This window comes from Leptinotarsa decemlineata, unplaced genomic scaffold (genome assembly GCF_025532065.1).
Source record: "Leptinotarsa decemlineata unplaced genomic scaffold, Ldec_3_MD MMD2_tig00026369_RagTag_RagTag, whole genome shotgun sequence".
Classification (NCBI taxonomy): Eukaryota; Metazoa; Arthropoda; class Insecta; order Coleoptera; family Chrysomelidae; genus Leptinotarsa; species Leptinotarsa decemlineata.
The window spans coordinates 1,002,925-1,027,578 of NW_027412709.1; the positions used below are offsets into that span (position 1 = coordinate 1,002,925).

Below are 24,654 nucleotides of genomic sequence, written 5' to 3' on the forward strand. Positions count from 1 at the left end.
ACATATAGGGGTGTAGATGCAGCTCAGAAATTTGTGAGTAGCATTGAAGATGATTTGAAAGAGATACATGAAAATCATCTCAGAAACCCTAAACCAATGGATACACAAACTGTCGAAGAAGAAGAACAGTTTGTTGCAGCCAGAACTTGTGGTATATGTAATAAAGCATTTACTGATGGTGACGTCAAAGTAAGAGATCATTGTCATGTCACAGGAAAGAAAAGATCACATGCCGCTCACTCGAAATGTAATTTAAATTTCAAAATACCAAACTTCATACCTATCATTTTTCATAATTTAAGTGGTTATGATTGTCATTTATTCATAAAAGAATTGTATAGGAATAAAGAGAAAGTTGATGTTATCCCGCAAACTAAAGAGAAATATATATCTTTCACGAAGCATCTCTTTACACACAGCTATACCGATAAAGATGGTGTGGTTAGGAAGAATTATCTCAAAATGAGATTTATCGATAGTTATAAATTTATGACTAATTCGTTGGAGAAGTTGGGTGCAAACTTGACCTCCGATCAATGTTTGGAGATGCACAAACATTTCCCACAAATTGAGAAATTCAATTTGATGAGACAGAAAGGTGTATTTCCATATAGTTTTGTTGATGACATTGACAAATTGAATTATCCATTACTTCCGACAAAAAATCAGTTTTATGACACACTCAATTGTGAACATATATCGGAAACTGATTATGATAGGGCTAGAAAAGTTTGGAATTTATTCGAGTGTCAGAATTTGGGGGAATACTCTGATTTGTATTTGAAGTCGGATGTATTGCTACTATGTGATATTTTTGAAAACTTCCGCACCACAAGTTTAGAGATATATAACTTAGATCCGGCACAATATTACACTGCACCTGGATTATCATGGGATGCCATGTTGAAGTTCACTAATGTTGAATTGGAATTACTAACTGACATTGATATGATTCACTTTTTTCAAAAAGGTATACGAGGTGGAATTAGTCAATGTAGCGAGAGGAAACATATAGCAAATAATAGATTTTTACCCAATTATAATCCCAACGAACCTTCCACATTCATTACATATTTAGATGCAACAAATCTATACGGTCACAGTATGTCACAACCTCTACCAACAAGTGAATTTACATGGTTGACACCAAATGAAATTCTTAATCTCGATGTGATGGATGTGAGTACTGATAGTCCGTATGGGTATGTATTTGAAGTGGACATTCATTATCCACAAGAGTTGCATGATAAACATTCTGACCTTCCATTTTTAGTCGAAAAAATAATACCACCTCGTACACAATCGAAAATTCCCAAATTAATTCCAAATTTGAATGATAAAAGAAAATATATTGTTCATTATAGGAATCTACAGCAAGCTGTCAAAAATGGATTGATTGTAATGAATACACATAGAGTATTGAAATTCAAACAATCATGCTGGATGAAACCCTATATAGATCTTAATACTGAAATGCGTAATAGGTCTAACAACAAATCTGTTAAAGATTTCTATAAACTAATGAATAATGCGGTGTATGGAAAGACAATGGAGAATGTAGATAATCGAATTGATGTTAGACTCGTTACACATTGGGAAAATATAAAGAAAAATATAGGTGCCAGCACTCTCATAGCCAAACCAAATTTCAAAAATTGTTCAATTTTCACTGATAATTTCGTTGCCATTCAATTGGGTAGAGTGAAGGTTCATTACGATAAACCATTATATTTGGGATTTTCCATATTAGAATTATCTAAAACAGTCATGTATGACTTTTTCTATGGATGCATCAAACAACACTTTGATGAAAATGTCTCTTTACTTTACACAGATACCGACTCGCTCATTCTTAAAGTAAACACAGAAAATTTTTATGAATTCATAAAAACTAACATAAGTAGATTTGATACATCCAATTACAGTATAGTTAACCAATTCAATATTCCAGTAACAAGTTCAGTCTTGGGTAACTTCAAAGATGAATTTCCAAATGATCCAATCATGAGTTTTTATGGTACAGGTGCTAAAGCATATTATGTGAAATCTGTTGATGGTGAATTTAAGAAAGCCAAAGGGGTTAAACGATCTGTAATAAAGAATGAATTGACATGCGAAGATTATCAAAAAATCGTCGAACAAGGTGGTATGATATTCAGAAAGATGAATTCATTTAGAAGCGTGTTACATGATATGTATACTGAATTAAAAAATAAAGTTGCATTATCATATCACGACGATAAACGATTTATCATTCCGAATACTACCCACACTCTTCCTTGGGGTCATAATGATATTGAATTTTATGAAAACGATCCAAATGAGAACATTCGTTGGATAAGTAATATTATTCAACAATCACAATCTCAGGAGACTCCATTGGATCAATTGATTAATTTATTATCTGCCGAGATCAATGATTGAAATATCATTCAATATCTTCAAAACCGGAAAATTCAATATTGATATTTATGTAGCCATTTATAATTAATAATATATGATAAAAGTAATGTGATATTAATGTATTATGTATGTATATATATATATATGTATTACTGTAATGAATATAAAATGATTAAAATTTTATTTGTATTATTTCTATTTCCCTAATCAATTACTGCAATATATAGTATAATGTAAATGACAGAAATATCAGTTTGAAGAGAATCATCGTAGAGTGCACAATGTCTAAAACAATCGATAAGTTTGGTAGAAAAAGAAAATGGGGTGGTAATGTCATTCGAGGTCCTCCTGGGAATGGTTTTAAATTAACAAAAGATGGTCATTATGACATGCAAAGGAAAATATTGAAAAATACAAGTGAACCAATTGACAAGAGTGATTGTGTAACTGTATCATATCTTGAGGGGGAAATTAATGGAGCAAAGGAAGTTATACTTCTAGCCCTACAAGCTGCAATACAATCCACAATAGGCAATATTGCTCGGGACGCCCGGCAAGCATTTGACGATAAAATTGCAGAGGCTCGGATAACTTTCACTCGTAAATTTGACAAACTTACAAGTGATGTAGACATAAAAATGTCTGACATAACAGCGTCTACAAATAAAAAATTTGATGCTATGTCAAACATAACAGGGACTACAATGAAAAAGTATGATGTACTGGAACAGAGAGTTGAAGTATTGGAGAAAAACCATAAAGAAGTTTTGGAGAGAAACTATAAAGTCAGGCCATCATCATCAGGTGGACTGGGATATCCAGGACTGAACATTAATCCAAATCATAGAATAATACAACCAAAACCAAAACCAACTGATGATGTATTAATGGAACCAACATGGTGAATGTATTCCCTCGTTAGGTTAGGTTAATAGCTACGTTAGGTTAGCTGCATACTTACGTTAGGTTAGGTGTTAGGTTAGTATTCCCTCGTTAGGTTAGGTTAATAGTTACTGTAGGTTAGGTTAGGTTAGGTTAGGTTAGGTTAGGTGTTCGGTTGCATAGCGGTAGGTTAGCGTACTAGGTTAGGTTACGTTAATACATACGATAGGTTAGGTGTTCGGTTGCATAGCGGTAGGTTAGCGTACTAGGTTAGGTTACGTTAATACGTTAATACGTTAGGTTAGGTGTTCGGTTGCATATTATGTTACGAACGCGCGCGCGAAGAGGGCGTAGATGTCTCTCCAGATGTCCCGCCTACCTGGGGCCGGAGGCCCCACCCACCTGGGCGGAGCCCAGGCAGTGGGCGGGGCCCGTTAGGGCCACGCCCCCCCCCCGTCGCCACCAACTTTTCGGATACCCCGCCCCTTTCCGAAGCCCCGCCCCCTTTCCGAAGCCCCGCCCCTCCCCTCCCCGAAGTCCCGCCCCCCGACTCCCAACATTTGCGCATGTACACCCCTACCCTCATCGCGCATGTGCGCTCCCACCATTTTCCCACCGCTCACGCATCGAAGTCGATACCCTCCGGAGAGCACTCCACAACATTCAGTTCGAGAAGTCATCTCATCGAGAGCAGTCCACTCCACAACAAGGCAGTACGTTCCAACGACCAACTTGATATTTGAGTAAGTAAATTAGGAATGTTATTTTTTATATCAACTAACTTTGTATTATTTCTTCTTTTTCAGAATGGCAACCAATACACAGGAGGTGAATAATGCTGTGGCGTCTATTCTGCCGGTGTCCGCTGACCAGGAGGAGGCAGCATCTTCGAGAGCGGTGACGGTTGACCAGCCAACCACTTCGCGTTCGCGAGTTAGGTGCAGATCTTCTAGCCCTGACTTATTCGAGGAGGAGGAGGAAGTCAGGGCTGTGAAGAAGGTTTGCCAACGACCTGCAGCAAAGGTTGGTCCTATTTCAAAGTACCGAGCTACTTGCAATAGGACTAATCCTTATGCAGGTAGTTTTTCGACCTCTCGTAAGAGGGCCTCCACACCAGCAGCAGCACCAGCAGCAGTGGAAATTCCGAGGAGTCCTTCTCCGGAGTTGGTGATATTGTCGCCGTTGGTGACGCGACTACCACCGCTGCCAGCGACACCGGCGGATCCTGAGGTGTTGGTGCCACAGCCTATCGGAGAGGTTAGTGAAAAGATGAGTGTTTTTCTGCAGAGATGCAAGAAAGCAGAACGAGCTGCCCGATCTAGCGAGGCCGCGTTGGTTACCATGAAGCGACAAATGGCTGAAATGGATAACCGACGGAGGGAAATCCAAAAGGAAATGGCCGAAATAGATCGGAATTATGCATCTCTGCAGGAAAGGTGTAAAGCAGAGACCTCTTCGATAAAGCTGTACAAAAAAATAGTGACAGTTATGGACACTCTTTTTGTAGATGAAGTGTAAATGTAAGATTAGTTTTAGGTTAGTTAGGAGTATTTAATTATGGTAGTTTTAAGTTTATATTTGTTAAGTTTATATTGAATAAAGGAAAAGGAAGTGAAATAAAGGGTGTACACTGTTTTTTGGTTTGGTACACATTGAACAATGCGATGGTTGGAGCATTTTTCTTCACTTCCTCTTATTATTATTATTATTTTTTTTATTTCAATTCCAAGTTCTTCTAGACAAATACCTCACATCAATTTTTGTGTCCTCTAATCACTTGTAAATAATTTCATGTGAAGAAAATTTAAAAAATAAAAAATAGACATGTTTCATAGTGAAATCGACAAGTATATTTCATTTGTATTTTATCCATTCAAGTATCTCTTTCATTGAATATGTCTTATGTCACTTTTCAATTTACCCCTACTCATTGAATATGTCTTATGTCACACTACAATTTACCCCTACTCAATGTTCCACTCCTCTCCCACTCCCTCTCGAAAGTATAAAAGTAGAAATCATCTGATGAAACATTCAGTTGATCAGCTAGCATCGAGATGGAACCCGATTCAACCTCCGAACCCTATAGCTGCCCGGATCAGGGGTACAACTTCAATTACTGGGATAACAGCCAGGTACAGGTAGTCTCTTCCACCACGGAACCCCACAGTCCGCCATACGAATACCGGGATCACGACATCAGGATGCAAGTTCAACATGTCACTGGCAGTGACGAAGGACACTTGGATGACTCGGAATATCCAGATCCTGACGGATGGTGGGACCCTGCTTATGATGACATTGTCCCAATGAGTAGCGACGACGATGATGATGACGACGACGACTCTGGTGATGATGCTGATGACGAGCTTGACGTTAGACGTCCTCCACCATCCCCTATCCTCATCGAGGATAGTCCTCCGCCATCCCCAATCCTAATCGATGATGATGTCCTCAATTCCGATGATGACATATAATCATCTACTCGTCCATCATTTCCTTTCCTTTCCTTCCACGGAGTACACACTTTTTGGTTGGTGTACACGAGGCACTGCGAGGCTGGGGCAGTGTCTTCCTCCCTTCCTCTCCCTCTTATTAGTTTTTTTTTCCATAATAATCACTAGAATTTCTCCTAATAATCGCTCAGAGTTTCATTCTTGATGTTTTCGAATCTCAAACACTGTTCTACATTTCACCCCCTCCATTTCATTTCTTCCAATATAAATATAGCAACAATCCCAGTTCTATATCATTCTTCCACAATGTCGAGTACAGGACCCATCCAAGTACATGAAATAGATTCAACGTCTGATCATTTGAGTACAACCTTCGCTCAATTTCTGCAGCGAATCTATGATCTTCCTGATGATTTCGCAGAACGAGTGGAACAAGGTATTCAGGACGACATAGATGCTGTTGACGATAATAATGCGGATGATGTGATTAGTATATCATCTGATTCAGCTGATTATGACGACGACGACATCATGAGTATATCATCTGATTCAGATGACTACTATGAGGATGATATCATTAGTATATCATCTGATTCAGATGACGATACCATAATTATTGTTTCTGATGATGAGGAGCGTTAGTCCATATCATTGCATGGATTAATAAAAAAATAACAGCCCTTTTCAGGGCTACAATTAAAGACTGAAACAATAAAAAAAATAGCTCTTTTCAGAGCTACCATTATACTTTCAAACAGAAACAGATTCATACCATTGTTAACATTATGTTAACATTATAATCTCAAACGAAATATATGTATGTGAAAGTATTCATCATTATATGCATATGAATGATTGACAAATGCCAACTTCAACTTTCATTTAAAGTAGTACTCATCATATGCATAGATATTCAATGACTATCAAATTCCAAATTTCGACTTTTCAGTCAAAGTAGTAATTTATTTGTCATATAATGTATAGATATTCAAAGACTAACAAATTTCCAACTTAGACTTTTATTAGTCAAAGTATTCATTTGTCACATAATCTATGAATACTAATACAACTAACTACTGTTTGTGTGAATAATGTAGCCCTGAAAAGGGCTGTTGTTTTTTTTTTGACCAGTAGGTCCACGGTTATTGTGCCACAGGTTGGACATTATTACATATAATACATGTAGATACTCGGGTGAAGTTTGTTAGTGGCCTCTCGCAAGCTTCACACCAATTCTGTCCCATTTCCATAATTGAGACAGTGTTGTGGGTGTTGACATGGGCATACCACCCTCCATTATTGTTTCTATGCGAATAAAACCGAAAGCAGCACCAACATAGTTTTTTGTTCTCTCCATCTATTGTGCTGATCAATACGTATGCATCCAATGCACAATACAAATCCAAGGGATCTTCCAGTGTCTCACTGACATTGAGTGTTCGCATACCGATCCTCATAGCACCATCACCTTCAGTTGTGTCAGCTTCTATCCCTTCATCATCTCCTTCTTCATCCATGACCCTCTCAAACTCCATCACGTCATCATCTTCGTCGCTTTGGTTGGCCTCGTTTTCAACTTCGTCTATCTCATCTTCATCGACTCCAACATCTTCTGCTTCAACTATCACTTCCTCTAGCGGAACATTGACATCCTCATCATCTGATTCGTCTATCCAATTGTTTTCATCAACAGCAGCTATTCTATTTAATGCAGCATTTATTTTTGCAGAATTCATCTTGTTGTTGTTTGCTCACAGTTGTAGAGAGTGAATGAATGAACTCTAGGTTTGCAAGTCAACTTATATAGGAGGTGATGCGACTCCCACTTGACTCGTTTAGAGTGGAATAGTAGGAGAAGTTATCCCACTATACTTCCACATGATGTTGATTCGTATAAATAGAGATCGTAGGTATAGGAGAGAGCATTCAGAGTTTCTGTAAGTCATCTCTTAATATTTCTAATCGAATTAGTAAAATGCCGTTTCCAAAAGAGTGGAATGAAAAACCAAAAGTGTGTGTCTACCCAATGATGATTGCAGGGGCTATTGTGTGCTACTTTTGTCAAATAAGTAGACCTAAGGATTCAATCAATCCATGTACTGGTATGTGTAGTGATTGCGTGTTGCGGATTCAACTATCGCCTCCTTCTCATCCACCGAAGCGAACAAAATCGGATTATCGTCAACAACAGTTACAGTGTCTGAAGTGTTCCGAACCTATAATATTTAACAATATAGGTATCTGTAGAAATATTTGTGGTACCTGTGCTGCCGTTCCAACTCCACTGCAACGTTGTTTGCGTTGTGATACATATTCCATGAATTGTTGGAATCATGTATGCAATGCATGTAGAAGTACTTGGGATCTGTGTGAGAAGGTTGGTCAACTCTACCCCAATAGGAGAATCCATTTTTTTCAATGTTGGTGTTTGACGCACGAGCAACAACTATTGAGGAATAGAGTCAAAGAACGTTCCACATCCACAGAGACATATTAACATTTTTCATTTTTTATTATCGTTATTGTCCTCTATTATTAATAAATATATATATTTTGAATTTATTTGTATTATTTTCTAACATTTAAAAATACATGCATGCAACACAAAGTTTTCCTCTTAAATGACAAAGATTGTTACATGCGTGAATAGTTTAGTGAGAGAGCGCATGTGCCAGTTGATGAAAGAGCGCATGCGCTAGTTTATTTTCTTCTATAAATGGTGAGGTCTCAGTAACATCATCACCTTTCCTATCCACATTCTATTGCTATCACATATCATTCCTCAGACCTTAATAATCATGAGCTCTATGCCGCTATTGATTGCTGAAGATGGTTCACCACTTGTTGATATCGATCAGACTGATTTTGAAAATATTCCAGTATTACATTTATCGAGTCAAGATTCGATAAATGATTTTGATATTAACGACTTCGTTAACTTTGCAGATGTGCCAGAACCAAATGAGCAAATTATTATTGAAAATCCGATCGTTTCGCAATTATCATCACTCAAACACTCTTCATCTACCCTTCCTCTTGGTGTTGATAAGAAATCTAGAACAATCAAGAGGAAGGTTACTAAGGCATCTTCATCGATTGTCACTGACTTTAAAGAAAAGAAAGAATCCAAAAGTGTTGTGCGACAGAAAAAACCCGCAACGAAAAGTGACAGATCGAAGAGGAAGCCAAAAGGTACTCCTAAAGAAATGAAGAGTGATTTGAAAGCTGAACCGCTATCTTCTTTCAGCCCCCTCCATCGGTTTGGGGAAATGAAAAGGAAAGCAAAATGCCGTCTTGTAAAGGCACAGATGACTATTGCTGAACTTGAAAAGAGTGAGCGAGCTATTAATGCTAATAATGAAACTCTTGAAGCATTAGATGCCAAGATTGCATTAGCGAAGGTTGAATTGGCTAGAATGTCTAAAGATGCTGATGAACTCCGTTCAAAAATTGGTAAAGATAAGCAATTCCATCAACGTTCGAGAATGCAAGCTCAGGCTGAGCTTGAGGAGTCGACTAAGCTTTATGAGACAGCATTATCAGTGAGAGATAATTGGCAAAAAGAGTTGGATACTGCATTTCAAAGTGACGGCGATTAGTTTTGGGAATGATAATGTGTTTTCAATATCGTGAGTTGAAAAATATAAGCGGGAATGGAGTATACAATTAATTTGGTTTGGTATACACAGAACATTGCGAATGGCTGGGGCAATGTTTACCGCTGCAATATTTTTCAGTTCACATACTTATAATTGAAATGAAAACAATAATGAACTTTAATATTACTTTATTCATAAAAGTCACTATTATATACATTTAAACCATATTTGATTCATCAATCCAAGAATTTTGTTCGCTAGGAAGGCCTAACCACTTTACATATACTTTATTTTTTCTTCTCTTCAACACCTTCTCAATCAGATATACGTCAGGATTCTCGGTTCGTAATAACTCTTCTTCGTAAAAACATCCTCTAATCGGCTGTTCATTCATATCTTCAAGATTATAAGTCGTTGGGATGGTTTTATTAATTTTAACAATCTTGAATAGCTCCGTGGTAAAATTCGCAGTGTAAGACTTTTCAAAAATATGTTTGTATTTACTTATACGTACAATATCATTTAATTGGAATTTGGGTTTACTTTGTCTTCCTCCAATTCCATTGATACCCTTGAATTTTAATTTTGTTGTTGAATCAACATTGATGGGTGCCATACCTATTGTACGATGAACTTTATTATTATATCTACTAGTTATAATTGGAAGAATATCAAGCCATTTGTGGTGACCTCTCATCGAAAATTCCTTGTAGAGCCATGCCTTTATTGTACGAATCACTCTTTCTGCTATAGCTGCCTTCTTTGTGCTAAATGTTGAATAATGATTGATATTATATTCTCGCATGAGAGATGAGAAGCTTTTATTGAAAAATTCTTTCCCTTGATCGCTTTGTATGTGTTTGGGGAGTATTTGGCTTCTTTCAGTACATGTTTCATTGCATTAGTTACTGTACTACCTGTTTTATCTTTAACTGCTACAGTCCACAGATATTTGGAGTAACAATCTATCACTACAAGTATATATCGGTATCCTTCATTACTTTTTGCATAAGGTTGCAGTTCAGCTAAATCTATTTGCCATAGATCTGCAAAACCTTTGATGGTGGTTATTCTTCTACGAAAATTACGTCTTGCAGGTTTATGTAATTCATTAACAACTTGTCGTTTGACATCACTTATTTCATTAGTCATTCTATTTCAATATGATTAAAGAGAAAAGGTGATAATGTTACTGCATTGAATGATGATGTGACAGTGATCATTACATGTGAATATGTTAATATATTATACCTTCTTCACGTAATTCTTCAATTATTGAAATTATTTCATTATCATGTCCGGTATGTCCGGCTGACTTTGAAGCTACCAATAGTCGTAGGCGAGCAACTAACTCTTTCGGTGAATTCCAGTACACATAATTCACAGGTTTAGAATTATATATTTTCTCCATTTTCACTCGTTTGAGTGCTCCACCAATTTTACTTCTACTTCTTATTGGATATTGTCGTGAGTCTAATAGAGGTTTGATAACTTCACGAAATTTTTTAGAATTTGTATTTTTAAAACCATTCTTCAGATGATATTGTTTATATGGAGCATTCGTTATTTTCAATATTTTGGAATATACTTGACGAGTTTCTTCATTATCAACATCTTGTGGATTCTTCAAAAAAATCATATCATACAATTCTGGACTACCTGCGCATTCATATTTTTTCACTTTATTAGCATCCCAAAATGAAATGTTTCCATCTTTGAAATTTACCACTAGACTTCCCATTTTCAGCTTTTGTGTAATTGGATCCATACGTACGCCAAATGTTCCATCATATGCTGGATTTCTAGATTTTATATTATTCAAATGTTTCATCAAAACATCTTCACCACTTTCATTCATAACAGGTGAGATGTCAGGATCCGAGGAATCGATGTGGGACGATGATGGTGTTTCGAATAGAGTTGTTCTCATATCGTCTTGAAGTGTGCTCGTGTCACTATTCACAGATGATACACTACCAAAAGATTGTTTTCTTCCTATTGGAGTACTCATGGGATAATTTGAAGTAGATTGAACAGTTCCATGATTTGGTGATAACACTGGTGATTTAGAAGTAGCGTTTGATGATAAAACATTCAATGGTTTCATTATGGGCTCATACAATCTTTCAAGTGTCGTACGATTTTCAATATTATCATTCTTGATAGAGTTGAATTTCTGCCTGACAGCTTCTGTTGTCTCTACTAGTTGACGTTTCAAATTTATTTCATTGTTTTTATTTTCAGGATCTTTTTTTGTATTCATAATGCCCTTTTTTTGAATTAAAGCTTAATTCGTTGGTGAAGTGACCACTACAATATTCAGTGATCGAATAAGTTCCAAAAACAAGATCATGGGTATATAAAACTATCGAATCCTTTGCGATATCTACCTTCATCTATTTTTCTATCCTTATCAATGACTAGAAATCCATATTGGTCCTCCCAGCATTTAACACACATCAATTGGAATTGTTTGAATGTTACATCGGGTGAAACATGATCTGAATAAATGTGATGTAAATTCGTCTCATCTTGTTTGAACATTATAATGAAATTGGTATTGTCACGCACTAACTGTTTGGGTACCCGTGAATATGTCTGTGCTAGATAAAAACAATCAACATCCTTATGACGTCCCATACAGAAATATGATCTAATAATATCTTGCTTTTCACATATCACATCATCGAAAATGAAAACAGAATTAGGCTTAGCGTCGGAGGGTTCCACTATTTCTGCATTATTGCTGAATGTATAAAAACCTAATCCTTTTATAGGTTCCAAAACACTTCGCAAGTACTGATATTTAGGTTGATTGAGTGATTTCGAATAGAGATACACATTTCTAAATCTCAGTCCTTGTGGATGTGTTAATAGTGATATCATTGCATTCGTCTTTCCACAATTTGAAGGTCCTATAATGAGTCCTCGAACTGATGATGGAAGTAGTGGACCATGTCTGAATACCCTTTGTCCATTCAATCCACAACCAAATTTCTCATCTAGATTATCTACAGCAAACTTTTCTTTCTGTTTTACAATGCGCATCGTGCCGTGGTTGGAGACTATATAAATGTTATTAGCTTATTCATTTCAATGTGTACCATCAAACGATACGGACGTATTGAAAGTGATCGTAAAATTAAAAGAGGTTGTGGTTTTGTTAATGATTTAATAAACAAACTTCCTTTCGAATTACATCTACCGGAGGTTATCAATACTGTGGACCGGGTACAAAATTGAAACAACGTTTAGCTCGTAACGACCCTGGAATCAATAAATTAGATATTGAATGCAAAAAACACGATATTCAATATTCTAAGCATCCATCCGATCTTGCAGCAAGACATTTAGCCGACAAAGAACTTGAATACAGCGCTTGGGATAGGGTTAAATCGAAGGACGCGAGTATTGGGGAAAGAGCAGCTGCATTACTTGTCACCAACATTATGAAAGCGAAAAGACATATGGGCATGGGTTGTAGTACCAATAAGAAAAAATGTAAGAGGAAACAAACGAAGAAAAATAAAATTAAAAAAGTTGCATTTGGTGCTGGGATAGTCCATAAAGTGCGAAATGTATTGAAGAAAGCTGGTGGGAATCAATTTGTGACGAATAATAGCAAAAAAGCTATCACTGTGGCATTGCAGGCGGCACGTAAATACCTTAAAGCTGCCGGTGGAAAGAAGAAAATCCGCACACCACGCATAATTCCTGTTCCCAAGATCGGTGGACTTTTACCATTGATACCAATTTTTGCTGGACTATCCGCACTAGGAAGTTTGGCGGGAGCTGCTGCTGGTATTACCAAGGCCGTGAATTCGGCAAAAGCCAGCAGAGCGGCTTTAATGGAAGCCAATCGTCACAATAAAACCATGGAGGCTGTAGCATTAGGCAAACGCGGAAGTGGAATATATCTCAAACCATACCGTAAAGGTTTAGGACTATATTTAAAACCATACAAAGCCACAAACAAAACAAAAAACTAATTGAACCCCTACCTCAGAGGCCTCTTACTGATCTCGATCTCAGTTATTATGCACAAAAAATGAAAATTCCACATTTTCGTGGTGTTTTTATGCGTGATAGATTACCATCTTCAGGTCCAAAACAAAACGAGACAGCTATTGTTAATTTAGATGGAATAAGTGGACCAGGAACACATTGGGTGGCATATAAAAAATGTGGGAAAGAAGTCACATATTTCGATAGTTTTGGAGATCTACCCCCACCATTGGAATTGACTCGATTCTTTCGAAAATGTTCGAATGTAAAAATCAAATATAACTATGATCGACAACAGAAATTTAATACAGTTCTCTGTGGTCACTTGTGCTTGCAGTTTCTCTCTAAATAATTTTCCAAATAAAAATGGATTCAACACCAAAACTGGATCGGGAGGCTATCAAGGGAATGGGGTTTTCACTTAGAATGTTTTCAAAATATGGTACCTTGAAAAAAATGGATAAAGTGATGCTTGCAAATATGCCTAAGGAAGTGATACTTGCATGTGTTGCACATGAGATTGCATATGTTTGGGAAAAGTTGCCTAAGCATCTGCAAGATGACATCGATATAATGAAACATAGATATTGTTATGAGCACCACCACCACGATCAAAATTCAGAATCGGATGTTAATGACGGTCCTATACCTCGGAAATCTATGTGTTGTATTTGTAATATAGAGGATGTGAATATTGGTATCAATAAAAATGATACTTATTACAATACAACACCTTCCAAAAAGTGTAAATTGTCTCAAATGTGCTGTTGCTGTGTACAATAATAAATTGAAATGTGTTTCAAAATATTCATCAGTCATGTCACGAAAGTTCGAGCTACAAGCTGTCGGGACAAGTGTCTTGAGTGCGGATTTTTTTCCACCAATTGAATTGGATAGGAACAGTCGTTATGGATTAGGACTTTTGGGATTCTATGGGTGCAATACAATCAATAATATAACTGAAGCTAATAATACTTCCCTTAATACAACCATTACAAGGGAAAACATCGTCTTTTGTGAAGAATTCAAGACATTTTGTCGAACTACTAGGGTCAATTGAGGTCACACAGGAAGATCAACTAATTAGTTTCGACGTGGAAAGCCTTTACACCAACGTTCCGGTCGAAGAAGCACTCCAAATCATACAGAGAAAGCTATCCGAAGACGGGAACCTGAAAGAGAGAACGAATCTACCTATAGAAGTAATTATGGAATTACTAGGATGCTGTGTACGAAACTGTTATTTCCAACTGAAGGACGAATTCTTTACACAAGATGAGGGACTGCCAATGGGATCGCCACTTTCACCAGTCATAGCCAACATATATATGGAGTGGTTTGAAACTCTGGCCATTGAAGAAGCCCACAAGAAACCTCGAGTCTGGTTGAGATATGTTGACGACACCTTCATAATATGGAACCATGGGAATACTGAACTAGACGCCTTTCTGAAACACATCAACAGCGTGAGACCTTCCATCACTTTCACAATGGAGAAGGAAATCCACAATGAATTGCCATTCTTAGACGTTTTGGTGAAGAGGACCGACACTAAGTGGGAAACATCTGTATACCGAAAACCCACTCATACGGGACAGTATCTGAACCACGAATCCAACCACCATCAATCGACAAAAAGAGGAATCATCAAGACTCTATTAGATCGTGCTTTTGGGCTTTGTAATACAAAGGAAGGTCTCGAGAAGGAACTAGACATCATCAAAAGTGATCTTCAGCGGAATGGATACTCCAAAGTGATGGTAGAAAAGACTTTGGCCAAAAGACAGCAGGAGCCTCGCAAGGAAGAGAAGCCGTCACAACCAGTGCTTGCACTTCCCTACATCAGAGGATTATCGGAGAGGATAAGAAGAATTGGTTCCAAGTACAACATTAGAACCTGTTTTAGATCCGGTAACACTATCCGTAGCAGCCTCACGAAAACCAGGCCCCCAAACGCGGACTGCGATTCCAAGAATTGCATTTACCGGATACCCTGTGAGTGCGGAAAATCCTATATTGGTGAAACTAAGAGGCCATTGAATATTCGCATTGCCGAGCACAAGAAGCACACACAGCGAGGAGAAACCAGCAAATCAGGAATAGCAGACCATGTTTGGACCCATCAACACAACATCGAGTGGTCCCAAGCTGAGATCTTGCACAGAGAGGAACATTGGTTCAGGAGAAAATTTAAGGAAGCCGCATACATGTTGTCCAACAACGTATTCAGCCAGGCCAGCGTAGATATACGAAACATATGGAAACCCATCATCAAACGAGAAATGACCAACTCCCGCCAAATCGGTCATCTCTCACGGAATCAGTGAAGCGGAAAATGGAAAGTAGAGAAAGTGAAAGTATTTCAACGACCTATAAAATAGTCATCTCTCGGAGGAATCAGTCCAGTCATCACCCGAAGATGATTGTAGATTCCAACAATCGAAACGTCGTGAACTAACGTGACTTGGAATCTCTACACTTTTTTATTTTTTATTATTTTCTTTTTGCATTCCTTTAATTTTTATTTATTCAATTATTATATTTTTGCTTGTAGGTTATTTTACTATCATTTCATTTCAGGTTTATTGTTGCTTAATATAACTGTTATTTTCAACTATTCTTTTTTAATTATTCTTTTTTACTTGTTTCAGGGATTTCAAATCATTTTATATAATAGACAATGGAAGTCCGAACTAGTGAAATTCATCACGAAACATTGTCAATCACCTTCAAACAAATGAAGCTAATAACTTAGTTAGTTTTAGAATCAGTAATGACAACCCATCGATACCCCAAAAGTTGACAATTGAAATTCCATGTGGTGCTTATGAAATAGAAGAGATCAATGCCGTCATACAGAAACATATCATGTTCAGATTGTTTCATGATAAAAAACCAAATGATGTCGTTGCAGATGATATTTTCTATCTACACGCCAATAATAATACATTCAAATGTGAAATGCGATCCAAATATGAAATTGATCTGACACATCCAAATTCAATAGCAGAAATGATGGGGTTCGCTCATGAAATATTTCCACCAAATCAGATACATGAATCATCATTACCAATAAACATTACAACTGTGAGACTTATCCGCTTAGATTGCAATATAATATCTGGTTCATATATAAATGGTGAAGAATCCCACATTCTTTTCTCATTCGATATTGATGTTGAACCTGGCTACAATCTCACTAAAGAACCACACAGTATTATATATATGCCTGTCAGTCCAGAAGGTCGTCAATTGATTCACAACATTACAGTGCGTATTTTGGATGAAAAAAATAACCTTATCGATTTTGGAAGTGAAGAAGAGATTTTCATTATTTTGGAATTGAAGAAAATCGAATAACTGTTGTTATGGGTTTCATTTATAATAGACAAAATCGCATTGAACAATCCCAAACGAGTTGCACTATCAAAAAGAAAGGTGTGCATAAAAAGAAGCTCATTCCACAAGTGTATGCTAAACAGTTAGCACATAACGCTCTGTCTGTGAGTGATCTTAAATTTTTGAAATCGATTGGATTGAAAGTGAGAAAATAACAATGGTGCTCGAAACAAACAATGAAAAGTTGAATATATTCAATGAACCAGTGCTCGATCATTCTCTCATAAGTTTACATGAGCACACATATAAGCCCTATGGATCACCGCTATTCAGGAATTCGGATGAAATCAGAATTGCAATCAATAATCAAGATGTTATACTAGATATTGCCGAGAGCTTCATTTACATAGAAGGTAAATTCACCCCCAAAGATGTAGCGAAAACATGCTATCTCTCGAATAATGCAATTGCATTTCTCTTTGACGAAATTCGTTATGAAATGGGAGGTGAACAAGTGGCTGTTGTTAGAAAACCTGGGATAACATCTACAATGAAAACCATGATATCATTTGGACAATCTCATGCTAACACATTATTGACATCTGGTTGGGGACTTTCACAATTGAAGCAAGATATCTTGGATACAAACAGTCATGTTTTTAGTGGAAAACTACCACTGAAATATTTGATGGGTTTTGCTGAAGATTACAACAAAAGTATCTTGAATGCCAAACAGGAATTGATTTTGATTATCGCTCGATCATTCAAAAACTCATATATAGGTGAGGTTGATGCTGATTTGGAAATAAATAAAATCGAATGGAAAATAAGGCATATTGTACCAGATGATAAACACAAGCTCAAACTTTTGAGTAGAATAAACAAAAGCGGTCTGAATGCCAAAATCAAGTTGGCGTATCGTATGTGGGACCTCTATGAACTACCATCATTACGTGGGACTTCTTCAGACATATGGGCCATCAAAACAACTAACGCATTGGAAACTCCTCGTTTTGTCATCATCGCATTCCAAAGTACTACCACATCTGAAGATAGAACACAAGATATTACAAAATTCACAACTGCTGATATCAATAGTATTCGAGTATACTTGAATTCTGAAGTTTATCCATATGAGCGTTGGAATTTGAATTTCGATAAAAAACTTGATGCTCCTGCTTATTATGCTTTTGAGAGTTTCCAGCGAAGTTATTATGATAAAGATATGAGTGAACCTCTGATGGACATTGGACAATTTAGAGAGAATCCACTATTCGTCATCGATTGTTCCCATCAACCGAATGCAACAAAATCATCAACTATTGATATAAAGATTGAGTTTGAGACGAGGAAGACCAAGTTTCCAGACAACACTAAAGTATATGCATTAATTTTGCATGATACAGTTTTAACATACAATGCATTGGATGGTTCAGTTCATAGCAGATATTGACACTTTTTTTTTCACTCTATCATGTACTGTTTTATGATCTTTTTTTTTTATTTGTAACTGACTTATATCATGTATTGTATTTTATATCATATTTATTGTTTTGTAATCATTTTCTATTGTATTTCATCAGATTTAAATAAATAAAACATGAAAATAATACAAAGTTTTTTATTTGACATTATTTATGATTCACAGGAACATACAGACTATCTAAAATAACTTCTTCCTCATAATCATCATTTTCGCGACCATCTTCAATTTCCTCTCGATTTTCATCATTCAATTCAAAGTGATGAATAATCCATTCTGGCAAGTATGGTTGGAGGCTATACAGGAATCTTCTTAGGTTCAGTTCAATCATAACCTCACAAAGTTGCCACAATTCCAATTCATTATCCAAAAATTTGTTGCAAACTTCTGCACCACTCCAATAGTTCTCAGCATCACGAAGGCATAATTCGATTTGTTTTTCATCATAGCATACACTCATATCATAAACGCTTGCATGTTCGGCTCCATCACCCAACACCTTCAATTTAGACGACAAATGTTGAACCGATGATTTGAGATCTACAATATCGACCCAATCTTGACTTGCGTACTGCATCCACATCTTTAAATGGTGGAACTGAAATCGAATAAAAAAAAACAATAAGCAACCTCCAATTTTTCAGTGATATAATACTCACATTCCCATTTTACTTGTAGTTACAAAGTGAGTGTATTCAACTAAGTTAGTAATGTTTATATTTCCATATAATTATCATCTAATATATGAATATTAATAAAACAATAAGAAATTCATTATAATTACTATTATTATTCAATCATATTGAATTTGACTAGAGTTATCGTTTTCACACCAAAAAAACTTTGTAAGCTATGACCTAAAGAAATTCACTATAAATTATTACTATTATTCAATCATATTGAATTTGACTAGAGATCGCGTTTTCATGCCAGCAAAACTTTGTTGGCTCTGTCCTAAATACATCATCGTATATTTACCACCTGATGAGTTGATACAAGATATATCGTCATCACTGAATTGCAACGAAATACGTTTTGGTAGCCATGTTTTAAATAATTTATCATTGCTCACATCTTGCAAAGTTAATAAAATTGATTTACCAAATCGTGTAGAATAAGTTGACATATTTTTAATTATGTACACTTCATCAATTGGCAATGATGATAAGGCCTTTTGCTCTAGTATTTCAACCTCCTGTACAATCAAATTATTAATTTTATTCAAGTCTACTTTTGAAACGGACATGATGAAAATATATATGAAAATATAAACAATTTCCAACAGACAAATACACTCACCGTCTTCCTTCTATTACGAACTGAATAACACTCTACCAATTGCTAACTGCTGCAGATATATTCGTCTACTGATTTCATAGTGTGCCAGGCATTTCTTTTATATTAAACAGTGTGAGTCACCCCCACCATGAAACCGTGAAAGATTCACATTGCTAGTTGCTATCCACTAGAGATGCCTGACGTCACAGCCAAGTCCATCTCCCAACTTGATGCGATAACAGTTGCCGGTACGAGCAAGCAGTGGTCGTTGCGGTCTCGGAGAGGGTAGACGCTAGGCAAACAGTCCTCGGCTGCCGTTGTGTCACCATCGATAGCGGGGCTAGAGCGAACCTTCATCGCTTCAGGAGAGGTGAGGGCAGACCGATGAATACGCATTACTCTGCCACACGTCGTGGAGTGAACATGTCGCTCTCTAGCCGTTGAACGGTTATTGCTGTGACGTCACTCCACTACTAACTTGGTGCCCTAACACCGATGGAGCATTTATTACTTGGAGGATCTTCGAAGTATGCAGACGTATGTTTGTACATAGACAAACAAGCACATGATGAAACCCTGTACCGTGCATTCTCCTACACACACACATAAACACACAAAATCTCATATGAAAAAAAAATCTGAACGATCCATGCACCAGACACTTCAAGGTCACAATGCCTTGACTTCACTGCACAACAAAAAAACTTCACCAAACAACAACCAATAAAAAAAGCAATTAATACGTCATAGTGGTGGGGGGAGGCCGAGAATCAGCTGTAAACAACTACTAAGATGGAGGAGTAGAAATCTGAAACATTTCTTTCCCAACAATAATGTTACTTTTCAATTAACTAAAAAAATTGAAATCCAACTGGATTTATGGTTTACTATTTTTTTTTTTTTCCAAATTCATATTCTTGGTTCAATCATAACTTTTTTCTATGAAATTCCTTAAAGACTGAACAATTTCTGACAAGTCAATGATGACCTTTTTTGGATGTTATCTAATTTCCAGGTATTTCAATGATTGTGTAAGGATTTGAGTCAAATGGTGGCATTAATTCTTCAATTTATTCTCGAAATTGATGATTTCTACGACTTCCTTCTCTTATCAACGTTTATAAATCAATTCAATTCATGTCTTGAATTTGTTTTGTTAATATTATTATATTATGCGTTCTCCGCATGAGACAGAGAGGATGGTAATTTATTGCACATCAATATTGACAGTATTGAACGATAATTCAATAAAAACTTGTTCATTTCAACTTCGTGAATTAGTTTTTCGAATTTTTAATATAAATTAACTTTTTGAAATTTTTTACGCTATTTCTCATTAATCCAATTGCTTTTGTGTTCACTTTCTAATATTTGAAACACAATTTTATTGAATGATGGATTTTCCGTTGCAAGAGCAATTTCGCAAAATCTGAGTTCGCCTCAACAAATAGTGAGAAAGTTATAAACAATTCGATGAAACAAAAAAAAAATGTTTGTTTTTTACAAATATATCAAAAACTATTGAAGATATTCAAAAATTCAAAAATGATCCTTAAACAGCAGAAAATGTCCTAAACAGCCCTGGAAACTATAGCACTAGTATTCATAATTGTAATCAAGCGGTGAATATGGGAGTGAAAGCGAGTAGTTTACCTCGCGCATGGCACGCACGATTTGGGCGCCGTAACAAAAGTTCAATGTTATTTCAACCTATTTACTAGAATATTGTGGAATAAAAACAGGAATAGCAAAAAATTTTTTGCAATATTCTTCCTCATTATAATAACCAATAACCAATTTGAATATTACTAGAGCTCTTTCCCAACACCAAACCGTTATTTTAACATCTAGACATGTGTTTCGATCACCAAGTGAACTTCTTTAAGAGGAAGATCAAACTAATCATACTCACAAAACTATCCTTATTTATGCCATAGATACCTGTTCCAGGTACCTGCGTCTTAAATTAATCTCACAATATTGCCTTATCTACTAGTCTTAAATTAATTTCACAATATGTTCTTATGTAATAGTAACATAACGGTTGGGTGTTGAAAAAATCTTCATATAGATATGAGTGAATGAAATATAGTTTGTAATATGTTCTGTCTGAATTAGGTAGATATATAAACTCGGTTGTGGAAAAAACAAGGTTTTTGGCTTTCTACTTCTCCATCTTCATACAACAATTTTTCACTAATTTACTTGATGCTATTGGCATCATCAGCGCGGTGCAGCCAAGTGTGAAGATGGGCAACACTTGTTTGCCGAAAGCAGTAAAACAACGTACCTATATACGTACCTATGCCTGATTTTGAATAATTTTCATAAAACATTCCCTATGTCACAAATCGTTCACGAGATATTTCAGTGCGTGTCCACCATAAAATATCTGGCTAGGAAACCTTCATTTCAAACAGTTACAGAAAGTTTATTCGAAGTATCAATTTGCCGTCATGGTTTTTATTGACATCACTTCAAATGAATGATTAATGAATTGAAGAATGGTTATTCTGAATGTTTCATAAAAGAACGAAAATTCAAAAAGATTGCAATGTCGTTTCACACAAAATATATTCGAAAACATTTCCGTTAACTTCGATGCATTTATGAAAGGACTGACCCGTTACCTGATGAAAATTATCAACGCTATTTGTTATAATGATTAAACAATTTCCATAATTTTTATTTCTAGACGAATTTCGCTAACACTGTAGCTTCCTCGACGAATTCATTTCCAGAACCAGGACAATATATAATTATGTTTTGGTCATATATAGGTATGCCATCATAATCATGATGTGAAAAATTTTTGTAGTTGAAGTTCAACAACAATCTAAACTACTAAGATGTATGTATATCAGCATACTTTAATAAAATGGATGATACCGAGTTAAAAAGAAAACGTGAAAACCAATGATAATGATGACTCAGCGGCATCTAGCAGGTTCTGTTAAGAATCAAGAAATACGCTAGAATAGAAAACTTGGCCAGAGCTACTGAACGCGAGAGGAGTTACGAAATTGCACAAGAGGTGGCAGGAAATTAAAAACAAATTGGCTGAGGAATCATTCAAAAATTCACAGCATTGAAAAAAATGAAACAGTCAAAATATATTCGATTATTCAGACTTCAAACGTCGGATTTTTCCACATACTCATTGATTTGATAGGTTTCCATCTATTGCATAGCTTGGAAATCATTGATTTTTCATCTTCAACAACTTCTTTTTCCCTCATTGCTTGCGAAATTCCAATGAAAAAAAATTAACTACTTTGATTAGTTTATATGATAATAAAACTCATTAAAATAATATCTCTAAGTAATACCGAAATCGAAGTTTCATTCAAATTTTGTAAAAAAATGTGCATGCTTATATAGGAAATAGGCAAATATTTAGTTGATTTGTATTTTTATTTAAACAAGTTATGAACTGTGTAATGAAATATATGTTCAATCAGACGTGATCCGAGGGTGAGGAAAGGGGCCTTACATTAATTTCTGGCTGAAATGCTCATTAATTAGTATTCAAAATAAATTGTACCATAGAAAGAAACTGATGCCGACGTTTGGTACAACTGGTACAATAACTCATAAGACAAGTGAATAATGAATAAGAATTTTTACCTGTGCTAGCATTTTACCTAGTTTTAAGATATGTACCAATTACCAGTTTACCCAGTTTTAAGATCTGTGTCAATTACCAATTTCCTCGGCGCAAACTAGATTCAATATAAGAGTACATTCCAAATCGATGATCCCAAATTTCTACTTGTACTTCTACTTCTTCTTTCGAATTCTATGATCTTTTATTCGCTTGGCAAAAGTTCTGCCGGTTTGTCCTATATAAAATTTGAAACAAGAACCACAAGTCAACTTGTATAGGTTGGGGGGAGTCTAGTTGAAACAAATTGTGGTCTCTTGGTTATGAAAGCTTATTTTTTTGGTATTTAGGAAATCTAGCAGTACTTTTAACAACTATTCAACTATCTATTTCGAATAAAAAAAATCAAACCTGTAACTTTTTGAAGAAAAACGGACGACGAGTGTTACAACTTACCCACGATTGCGGCTAGTTGTAACGGGCGGGGGTGAATTGATTATTGGGAATTGTAAACCATTTCTTCATTTTATAAAGATTTATTTGGCATGAAAAACTTCGGAGACGCTCAAACAGGTTTAAAATTTCAAGTTTCATTTTCAATCTGACAGAGAAATATTAAAAAATTCACAAATAACATGTTTTTCTTCACTTTAACTATTTTAAAATTTTAGGCTCACAGTCATTTATAATCTTAACTACTTCAGTAATCATACTTTTGATTAATTTAGCGTATTTAGCATTATAAATCTTAGGCACTTATAACAAACTTAGACTTTTAAGTTGTATTCTTAATCTATTACAAAAACATTTAAAAATTGATAAAAACATATTTTCTTGAACTAAAAAGGAACTTTAGGCTCACAGCCATTCATATTTTCTTAAGTAATAAACATTTTGATTGACGTATGAAATCAGTCTTCATCGGAATTACAACTGAGACACACAAATGAAATCTTATTTCCTGTTGCACATTTCACCTGTGCCTACATCTTGCACATGATATTATATTGCATCCACTTGTTTGAATTTTCATAAGCTTCCACAAACTAAATAAAACCTTCCCTCGGGTTCAGATTCCAAATCGGACTTTAAAACTTTTTTTTACTTTTTCTATCCCTTGTTTTCTAACTATTTTTCTCTTTTCGTTTTCGTGGCGATCTTAAGTCATCGTTCTTTTGCCCTTTCCCTTGTCTTTCTTAGTCTCTTGTGTTTTCTTCATCTTATTCAACTTTTCCTCATTTTCTTCATTTCTTTTTGTAAATCGTTCTTCTCTGACATGTCTGTGAGGACACAGTTTTCTTCTACGTTGAGGGCGGTTAATCAATTTTCGTGGTGGAACCTTCGGATAAGGTCTTATTTTGGATGGAGACATATCATTTTGTCAGATTGACCTCCAGGTAAATTCAGGTAAAGTATCCTCAATTCTTGTTAAATTTGAAGTTATTGGGTCACAATTTTCCAAAGAACTTATGATTTCACTGACACTTATATCTAAAAAACAATTATCGAATGAATTTATATTGGGAATATTTCTTATCAAGCTAGAGGCAGTAATGTTCATTTCTGTTTCAGATTCTTTGTTTGCAGGATTTGGCCGATCAGTAA

General features: G+C 35.8%; 1 protein-coding gene across 1 annotated transcript; it reads left to right on the forward strand.

Moving 5' to 3' along the window:
* Positions 1–3,830: 3,830 nt before the first annotated feature.
* LOC141486734 (uncharacterized) lies at positions 3,831–24,654 on the forward strand. Its single transcript, XM_074185240.1, has 3 exons — positions 3,831–4,028; positions 4,092–4,308; positions 24,622–24,654. Exons 1-3 carry the CDS (start codon positions 3,877–3,879, stop codon positions 24,652–24,654), a joined length of 402 nt encoding a protein of 133 aa, XP_074041341.1. The 5' UTR covers positions 3,831–3,876.

Bases quoted from the DNA above. Each gene is read 5' to 3' on its own strand.
- LOC141486734 (XM_074185240.1), top strand. From the start codon at position 3,877: ATGTGCGCTCCCACCATTTTCCCACCGCTCACGCATCGAAGTCGATAC. The intron at 4,029-4,091 runs GTAAGTAAATTA...CTTCTTTTTCAG, and splicing joins ACGACCAACTTGATATTTGA to AATGGCAACCAATACACAGG. The intron at 4,309-24,621 runs GTTGGTCCTATT...TTTCTGTTTCAG, and splicing joins GCCAACGACCTGCAGCAAAG to ATTCTTTGTTTGCAGGATTT.